Source organism: Vombatus ursinus, unplaced genomic scaffold (assembly GCF_900497805.2).
Source record: "Vombatus ursinus unplaced genomic scaffold, bare-nosed wombat genome assembly UNPS02014768.1, whole genome shotgun sequence".
NCBI classification, from domain to species: domain Eukaryota; kingdom Metazoa; phylum Chordata; class Mammalia; order Diprotodontia; family Vombatidae; genus Vombatus; species Vombatus ursinus.
The window spans coordinates 13,582,888-13,593,295 of record NW_020954546.1 but is presented as its reverse complement, the minus strand read 5'-3'; the positions used below and the strand labels follow the sequence as shown (position 1 = coordinate 13,593,295).

At 47.0% G+C, this 10,408-nt stretch overlaps 1 protein-coding gene across 1 annotated transcript in view; it reads right to left on the bottom strand.

Annotated features, from left to right (window-relative positions):
* The window catches only part of LAT2 (linker for activation of T cells family member 2), a 46,782-nt gene that overhangs the window by 20,926 nt on the left and 15,448 nt on the right, over positions 1–10,408 (bottom strand). Inside the window, 2 exon segments of the mRNA XM_027862522.1 lie at positions 5,663–5,699; positions 6,818–6,924. Of these exon segments, the coding sequence (XP_027718323.1) occupies positions 5,663–5,699; positions 6,818–6,924 (144 nt within the window).

Below are 10,408 nucleotides of genomic sequence, written 5' to 3'. Positions count from 1 at the left end.
CCTCCCCTTCTCTCATGTGTCTTCTCTTCTCTTCTCTTTCCTCCCCTCCCTCATCTCTCCTCTTTTCTCCCATCCTCTCCTTCCTCTACTCCCCTACCCTCTTCTCCTCTCCCTCCTTCTTTCTCTCCCCATTCCCCTTTCTCCTTTCAGCTATAACATTATCACCCACATCTATATCATATATACCTACATCTAGGTATCTAGAGAGGCCATGTAGTATAGTGGATAGAGAGCCAGCCTTAGCTCCAGAAGACCTGGATTCAAGTCCAACCTCAGACCATACTGACTGTGTGTCCCTGAGCAAATCACTTAACCTCTCAATGCTCTAGCGGGCTAAGACTCTAAGTTGCAGAAAAGGGGCCGACCTGCATTGGTAGAAGGAGTTGCCCCACCTGGCCCAGCTCCACTCCTATCCTCTGGTTCCTCATTCCTCTGTCTCACTTCTTCCTCTCTCCTCCCCATTTCCTGGTCCTAGCTCTCATCTGCATCAGCTCTGTTCCCAGCCTGTTTCCCACTTGTTCCCTCCACAGTGGTTCTCAGAACCAGGCCAGTGAAGCATCTACAAACCTCCGCTAGGGTGGGTGTGGGGCTTCCTTTATCTTGACATCTAATTGTGGTTTTTCAGTTGCAGAAGGAAATGAGAGAAGGCAGGGCAGCTGATGTGCACGGACACTGGCCCCCAGTGCGGTTCCCCTGCTCACACACTCCCACAGGGACTTTCACCCACGAGGACGTTGGCTGGATGGACAGCGGATTTGCTCTTTCCCTTATTGCCGTGTCTTAGGACCAGAGAATCACAGATCTAACACCAGAGAGGACTCGAGAGGTTTCCTACTCCCAGAGTTCTGGGGTCTGTGAACATTTTGTTCTTATCATTGCTATCTGTGTTTCAATAAAGTATATTTGCTGCCATAAGGGTCCATGGCACAAAAGAGGTTCAGACTCCCTGATCCAGTCCAACCCTCCCATTTTTCAGATGAGGAAAGTGGGACCCAGAGAGGTTTAATGATGGCTCAAGGTCACATAGGTAGTAAGCGTTAGAAGCAGAATTCAAACTCAGGTCCTCTGGTTTCCAGGTCACCATTCCAAACTTCCTTTCTCTATAGTCTCCTAGTCTGCATTAGGATTTCAATTTAGTCTTTTACCTATTAGATGGTGCTTGCACACACAGTTGGGTTTTGTTTTTGTTTTTTGTTTCTGGGGTTTTTTTGTTTTGTTTTGTTTTGTTTTTTGGGTCTTTTTTGGGTCTTTTTTTTGTTGGGGGGGCAGGTGTACATTTCAGGTCATTAGAGTAGAAAGTGAATTGGCCAGAACTTAATTAGCAAATTTTTCTTCTGCACTGGCCAGAGGCAAGGATTTTGATAAAAAGAAATGGAGGAGGGGCAGCTACATGGTGCAGTGGAGAGAGCACTGGAGTCAGGAGGACCTGAGCTCAAATCCGGCTTCAGACACTTGACATTTACTAGCCATGTGACCCTGGGCAAATCACTTAACCTTGATTATTTCCCTCCCCCCCAAAAAAAAGAAGAAATGGGGGGGAAGGAATGGAATATCCTGGGGTCAGCACACAGCCAGTCTTGTCTGCCCCCACAGCCCTGGCCACTGAACATAAAGGTTGGCCCTGAATGTCATAGTTCAGAGGATCTAGGCTTGCCTGATGGGATAGGGAGGCAGGTTGGGGAACTGAGAGTTCAAATCTGAGCCTGCCTTTACAAAGATGGCGGGGGGACAGAACCCGGAGAAGTACCAAGAATGGGCATGAAGGTGTTACCAAGAAGTCTGCTTGAATGTGCAAGGTAAGGGGTTTGGAGAGAGAACCAGGGAAGCAAAAACCCATTTGCAGGTTCAGTGGCTTCAGAGACACCAGCCTCATGATAAATAGAGCAGAAAGAACATTGATGGGAGTCATAGGAGCTGGGTTCAAATCCCAGCTCTGACTCTTAACTGTGTGACTTTGGGCAAGTCACTCCTAGGCCTCAGTTTTCCCATTTGTAAAATGGAGCGGGTTGGACTACACAACTCTATGATTCCAGGTCTTCCAGCCTATTCCATATTTAGATCTCTGATCTGTATCCCTTCTTATCAACTCAATTCAAAAAACTTTTATTGAGTATCTATAAAACCAATCTCAGACATTTACTGTCTGTGTGACCTTGGGCAAGTCACCACCATCACCCCCTTAGCCTCAGTTTCCTCTTTTGTAGAATGAGGGGCTTGGAATAGCTGGTTGCTGAGGTTCCTTCCATCTCCATACCTATGCTCCTAAAATGTGATCAGACCAGGGCAGAGGACGGCACTCCATGGAGTGTGCAAACGCCAAAGAAAGATGCTTGGAATCTGCATTCCAAGCCCGCCTCTCCCACACAGTGCTGGCAGTGATAACAAGAGTGAATTCTTGGCCAGGCACAAGCTGGACTGGATGGATGGTCTCTGAAACCCTTCCTAACTCTGAGATTCTGCGACCCATCCTTCCTCTGAGGGAGCCACCTTGGCTGCCTGTGTGTGTGTGCCAATGGTGGGCTGAATGGACTGACTCTGAGGTGTGGAGTTTGGAGTCTCAGCATGCTCCTTGGGTCCACAGCCCTCTCAAGAGACTAGGCACTGTCTGCAACACCTCAGGGAGTCAAACACTTGTCATTGAGAGCCTTCTGAGCAGGGAGCAGCGACCAGTGGAACACAGGGTGGCTTGGCCTTGAGACAGAGTTCTGGCTGGAAGGCTACAGCGTTGACAACTGGCACGGTCAGAAAGGGCCCTAAAACCCTATACTTCCTTTCATGGTGGCCAGCTAAGTGAGGTTGTGAATGTGCAGCCAGACTCGGACTTTTGACTTGAAGAGGATGTCTGGATGTCGGGTGGTGATCTGCTCATGGGCTGCCATGTGGGAAGAGCAATGATGATGATGATGGCTAGAGTTTATAAAGCACTTTAAGTTTTACCAAGCAGTATCTCATTGGATAGGAGTCAGTATCTTTGATGTCTTAATTCTTAAAAGCCTAATAAATAATTATTCATTCACCTTTCTTCATTTTTTCTTTTCTTCCCTTCCTCCCTCCCTCCCTCTCTCTCTTCCTCCTTCTTTTTCTTTTTCTCTCTTTTTCTCTCTTCTCTCTCTTTCCTTTTCTTTCTTTCTTCCTCCTTTCTTTCTCTCTCTCTTTCTCTCTCTTTCTTTCTTTCTTTCTTTCTTTTTTTCTTTTTCTTTCTTTCTTTCTTTCTTTCTTTCTTTCTTTCTTTCTTTCTTTCTCAAGGGTCAGGTTGGACCATTAGATTGTAGGACAGTAGAAAGATTTCCTTTGATTTCAAGGCAGTGAAGGAAACTACACCAAAGCAGTAAGCAAATGGATAGAGTACTAGGCCTGGAGACAGGAAGGTCTGAGTTCAAATCCAGTCCCAGATACTTACTACCTGTGTGTCCCTGGATGAGTCACTTAACCTCCCTTTGCCTCAGGTTCACCATCTGCACTTGTATTCCAGGATTATTATGAGGATAACATGAGATAACATTTGCAAAGTGCTTTGCAAGCCTTAAAGCATTGTATAAATTTGAGCTGTTGTTAATTCAAGGTAAGTTTACTTGGATAGATTGTGGAGGGGAATGATCTCCTGGATGGGCTGAGGGGGAAGAATGAACTAGGTGTGAGGGTGACTACCACCACCTCAATAGACCTCCCACACCCGCCTCAAGGTCAAAGGTACAATAAAATCTGAATAAAATCTGGGGATGGCCCTCAGGGTGGCTGCAGGAGCCCTTCAGGCCTTCTGACTGGGTGTGCTTGCCGAGGCTCTGAGCTCTCACAGGTCTGTCCATTCTGGCTGCTGATCTGTCACCCAAAGCCCAGAGTGGCCCCTTCCACTAGCCCAGACCCAGCCTGTCATCATCATCATCATCATCATTATTAGAATATAAACTCTTTGAGGATGGGGACTCATTATCTTTGTATTTCAGCACCTAAATCAGTGCCTGGCACATAGTAGGTGCTTAACAAATGTTTGCTGATTGATTGATAATTGTAGCAGAAGCATCATAGCCCATCCCAGTGGATTCTCCTTCTGGGAAAGAAGTGGGCCACTCAGGAGGAATATTCACCCTGGCCTGGATCTGGGTTCAAATCCTTGCTATACTGCTTATTTCATGTGTGACCTTGAATAATTCACTGAACCTCTCTGAGACAGTTTCCTCCTTTGTAAAACAAGCAGTTGTTTTACAACTAGATGGCCTTTGAGGTCTCTTACAATTCTGGAATTCTAGACCTATGCCCTTATGGCTTTTTCAGCTCCATGATCCCAATTGTGTGACCATAGGCAGGTTTTTCAACCTCTCAGTTCCTCAGTTTCCCCATCTGTAAAATGAGGATATTGGATTAGATGACCTCTAGGTTTCCTTCCAGTTCCAGCACCATGATCCTGACTGTGTGACCCTGGGCAAATCCTTTCACCCCCATGGGCCTCAGTTTCCCCATCTGTAAAATAAGAGGGTCAGCCTAGATGGTCTCTGAGGTCCCTCCCAGCTCCTGTGACCCTATGCCCTGCTGGTTGTTCAGGTTTGGGGTTCACCGATGAGGTTGGCTGCAGATTTTAGAGCTTGGAGGGGGGTGCCAAAGATGGTAGCATCAAGTGTGGAAGGCTCTGCAGAGTCAGGAGACAGGGAGGGACATGGCATGGGGTCACTGGTCTAGGATGCTCATGAGTAAGCCTAGAAGCATCTTCCTTCATCCAGAAGGGAAGACCTGAGCCAACAAAGGCCGGGAGAAACGTGGTAGGGAAACACTCCTGAGTGTCTTAAGTGTATTAGTGTAAACACGTCCACAATGCATACAGACGCACAGTGGGCCTAGATATATACAAACGTGCAATAAAGTGGGGTCATTTCATTTAACCCTCTCATTTTACAGATGAGGAAACTGAGGCCTACAGAAGTTAGGTAGGGAAGGGTCAGGAGGCAGTGTATTGTAGTGGTTAGAGCTCTGAACTTGGAGTCAAAAAGATCTGAATTTGACCTGTCTCAGACACTTACTAGCGGTGAGGCCCTGGGCAAGTCATTCCATCTCCTCTTATCCTCAGTTTCCTCATATAAAATGGGGGTAGGGCAGCCATGAGGTAGAGTGGATAGCATGCCAGACCTGGAGTCAGGCAGACTCATTTTCCTAAGTTCAAATCTGACCTTAGACACCCACTAGCTGTGTGACCCTGAGCAAGTCACTTCACCCTGATTGCCTCAGTTTCCTCATCTGAAAAAACGGTCTGGAAAAGGAAATGGCAAAGCACTCTGGTGTCTCTGCCGAGAAAACCCCAAATGGGGCCATAAGGAGTTTGACATGACTGAAATGACTGAACAACAATACCAACAAAATGGGGATAATAATAGTACCTGCTTCACAAAGTTGTGAGAACCACACACACACACACACACACACACACACACACACGCTTATGTATTACTTACATAGCAAACCATAAGATGCTATTGAAATGTTAGCTATCAAATGCCTCATCCATGGTCACCCAGGCTGCAAGTGGCACACCTGAGGACCGATACACGAAAAATGCATGGTCACCCACGGATACAGAAGCCCGCAGGGGAAGGATGTATCAGCTGCGGCTAGTGCCATGCCCTGGCCCCAGCAGGCGCTTAGAGCAGGGTTAGTGAGCGGGAAGGGGACTTACCTCTGCTCATAGAAGATCTGCTTGGACCTTCTCATACCTGGAAGAATAAATTCCACATTAGGAGAAGAAAAGATGCCTTGGGAGTCTGGAGGCAAAGGGAGGCCTGGCTCAGGGGAGCGCCTCCCAAAGAGCAGGCTCGTTGAGAGAGGCCTCAGCCCTGAGGTGGCCAGGCTCTAGGGTAGGACATTGGTCAAAGAGGGATCCAGATGGGACATGTGAGGTAGAAAGGTGGTCCTTAAGACAAAGACCCCAAAGTGCATATCCTAAAGGCACTGAGGGGAGAGAATTTAGAATCAAGGGACCTGGGTTCAAAACTTGAGTTAGCTATTTACTACAGGTCCTTTCATTTCTCTGGGCCTCAGTTTCCTACTTTGCTAAACCAAGGGGTTGGACCCTTTCCCATTTTCCATTAGATGGAAAAGATGAGAACCTTAGTTGAGATCACTGAGCCCTGCCTATTATGGTGCCTGGTACACAGTAAGCACTTAATAATTGCTTGATTCACTAACTTCCTGGCTCCCCCTATCATTTTATAGGAGAGAAAGCTGAGGCCCAGAGTAGACAGTGAGAATTACAAGATCCCAGAATCTGAGAATTGGAAGGGACCTTAGCGGCCAACCGATCTAATTTATCCCCAGAAAGGACTCCTCACCATAACATACCATATGGCCATCAGCCTCTGCTTAAAGGAAAGTCTAACCTTTGAGCTGGACCTTAGAGGCAGCTAGGGTTGTGGTGAATAGAGCGCTGGACCTGGAGTCAGGAAGATCTGAGTTCAAATCCAGCCTCAAATACTTACTAGCTGTGTGACCCTGGGCAAATTATTTAGCCTCTGTTTGCCTCAGTTTCCTCATCTGTAAAATGGGGATAATGAAAGCCCCTACCTCCCAGGGTTGTTGTGAAGATCAAATGAGATGATACGTCTATGATAACTATAATTATTATTATTATTCCTGGGCCAAAGGACCTCTAACTCTTCCCCTCATCCTCCCTGCAGAAGCCCATGGCTCCCCTGGGGAGGACTAGGGAGGAAAGGAGAGACTCACTCATTCCCTTTGAGGAGACGGTCGGCAAAGCAGGTTTGCCCAGGGCAAAGGACAGGGACATGGAGCCAGGACCTGACCGGGGGGGTCCTGGGGGACTTGGGAGCCTTACCTAAGCGGGGGCACCACACGCACATGCCCGCCACAGCCCCGAGTAGCAGAAGGGTGGCTCCAGCCCCAAGCAGCTCAGCATGGTCCATGTCTCTGGGAGTCTTCTGCCTGCAATATGAGCCCAGAAGGCTCAGTGACCTGAGGAAGGGAAGGAGCCCCCTGCTCCCTTCCTGGGGCTGGGAGGGCCTTCATGGCTCCCCCTTCTCTAGGAAGCCTTCTCCTCCCAGGATTCCCATGCGCTCCTCCAAAACGCCACAGGCGATCCTCTGCTTCTCTGACCTTCCAGACTACCCCCCTGCCTCTGACAGCCTCTATCATATTTAAGAAGTCTGCACCCCACCATCCAGCTCAGATAAACCATTCTGTCAGGAAGACCAGGGTTTTCTGATACAGCCTGGCAGTGTTACCCCAGGCAAATCACTGAACCTCACACTGTCCCAGGCAACTCTGACATTCTAAGTTGAAGAACTCAGGGGGTCACACGTTGAGAGCTGAAAAGGCCCATTTCCTCATTTTACGGTTGGGGAAACTGAGGCCTAGAAAGGTGAAGTGTCAGGATCATAGGCTCATACATAAGCTCTGAAGGAAGGGCCTTCAGAGGCCTTCTATTTAACCCCTCTCATTCTACGGATGAAGAAACAGGTCCAGGTTAAGTAACCCTCCAATTTGAAATGAGATACTGAGCTGCACCAGCAGAAAGAGTTTCTTTGCAGGGAGTTCCCTACCCCAAAGAAATCATAAGTTTGGGCCAAACAATTAAAAAATTTTTTTTCTCTTGTAATAGTTTCAGTCAGGGTTGTGTGTCCCCAAAAAGAGCCTGGAAGGCAAGGACCTAAGCACCTCCTGTCTCCTCCATTTTCTTCTGTTCTCTCTCTGCTCACTCCTTTGCCAACTATTTACATATACATATACACATATACATGTATATGTGTATATGTATATATATATATATATCTCCTGTTATAGTCACTGTCACCTCTCCACCAACTATGAACAAACCAACATTCCTAGCCATGCTCTTTCTCTTGAGCTCCAGACCCCAACAATTAAATGGCAGTATGGTATAGGTAGAGAGTTGTCTCTCTAGAGTAATGGAGACCTGAGTTCAAATCCTGCCTTACTAGCTGTATGACCCAGGTCAAACAATTTAACTTCTCTGCACCTCAGTGAATTCAATTATAAAATGCGGATCGTAATAGTACCTATTGTTATAAGGATTGTTGTAAACCTCTCTGCTGACCTCCGTTGTCGAATCTTCAACTGCCTATTAGATAGCCATCTTTAACCGGATGTCCCATAGACATCTTAAACTCATTATGCCCCAAGCTGAACTCATCTTTCTCCTCAAAGTCTTCCTCCTTCCTAATTTCCCTATTACACTCAAGGGTACCACCATCCTTCTAGTTCCTCAGGCTCCCAGCCTAGGTGTCAGCCTGGATTCCTCACTATTTCTCACCCTCCTATATCCAATCTGTTGCCAAGGCCTATCAATTTCACCTCTGCAGCATCTCTTGTGCATTTCACCTCTGCAGCATCTCTTGTGGATTTCACCTCTGCAGCATCTCTTGTGGATTTCACCTCTGCAGCACCTCTTGTAGTTTTCACCTCTGCAGCATTTTTCTAATATACCCCCTTCTCTTCTCTGACACTGCCCCCATCCTAGTCTAGGCCCTCATCACCTCATGCCTAGATTACTGCAATAGCTGCTGGTGGGGGAGTGTCTGCCTGCCTCAAGTCTCCCCTCATTCCAATCCATCCTCCACTCAGCTGCCAAACTAATCCTACCAAATTGCAGGTTCACACATGCCACACATCTCCTCAATAAATTCCAGTGGCTCCCTATCACTTCTAGGATCAAATATAAAAATCATGCTTTTCTAATCATCTTACATCATATACCTCAATGCATGCTCTTCAATCCAGTGACACCAGCCGCCCGCTGCCCCTCAAACAAGACCCTCCATCTCCCAACTCTGCATTTTCTCTGACTCTCCTCCATGCCTGGAAGTCTCTCCCTCCTCATCTCCACCTCCTCGCTTCCTTCAAGTCTCAGCTAAGATCTTACCTTCCACAAGAAGCCTTTTTTGATCTCCCTTCATGGTAGAGTCTCCCCTCTGTTGATGATCTCCAATTTATCCTATGGCTGGTTTGTAAATAGCTGTTGGCATGATGTCTCCCCTATTAGATTGTGAGCTCCTGTCTTTCGCCTTTCTTTGTAACCTCAGCTCTTAGCTCAGTGCCTGGCACATAGTAGGTGCTTAGTAAAAGTTTACTGACTGACTAAATGCCAACTTTGATAATCACAGGACACTTCTACCTGGATATCTACTGAATACTCATATGTTACATCCCAAGCCAGGTTGACCACTTTTCCTCCCCAGACTCGCTCCTCTTTCTGCCTTCTCTGTTTCCATTTCTTTTTTTTTTTCATATTACTTCCCTGCACTTGTAGCCTAGTCAAATTGGTCTTCTTGCTGTTCCATTTCCCACCTCCATGCCTTTGCATTGGCCCTCCTCTGTGCCTGGAATGCATTTTCTCATCACATCCACCTCTTAGAGACCTTTATTTTCTTTAAAGCTCTGCTCCCACAGCCTTTTGTTAGTGCCCTCCCTGCCCCGACACTTTTCCCATGCATTTCTCTTATATATTATATACGCCTATATATTGATTTCTGTATGCAATGTTGTCCGTGTTAGAATGTAAGCCCCCTGAGGGCAGGAACTGTTTCATTTTTACATGTTGACATCTATCACAGTGCCATGCTTAATAAATGCTTATTAATTGACTTACTGATTTGTCTCTCATGTTTAAAACCTTGACATTCTCTCAGGCTCTTCCCCCATAAATAATTAGATGACAAGCGTAAATGAGTCTACCCACTCCACCATTCCAACTGCTTTTCTCTGCTCCCACTGCTGGGAGAACAAGCCCTTCCCACCTCCCCACTGACAACCTTCATTGCACCCCCCCCGACAGACTCCTGCAGAAGCCGTCTATAGACAAAGAAAAATGACATAGTCCCTGCCCTCGGGGAGCTTACATTCTAACAGGGGTGACAACACATACAAGAATTAATACATAGGCATATGTAATACGTAAGAGAAATACATGGGAAAATGGGCCGGCCCCCCTTGGCTCTCTCCCTGCCTCTGATCCAGCCTCTTGCCAGACAGTTTCCGTTTCATCATTCCTCTCATTCAAAACCCCTCAGCAGCAACTTCTTGTCTCCCAAGCCCAGGTCAAACTCCCAGCGTGGCAATCAAAGCCTCCACCATCTGTCATCGCTCTTTTCATACAATTCCCTCCTATGCACTCTATGCTCCAGCCCAACTGGACTTCTCACCCTCTCCTGGCCATATCCTATACTTTCCTCCCTTTACACCTTGGGATTAATACTACCTGTGCCTCAAATCCCAAGAGTAGACAAATACCAGTGACATCCATGGACCTCATACAGATAAAAATTTCCCATCTATCCCCTGGGCTTCAGTCCCACAATTCTGGCTTACTACTGGACATTTCCCCTTGAGGTTGCATAGACATTCCCAACACAACACGTCCAAAACACAATGTATAATATTCCCTTTTCCC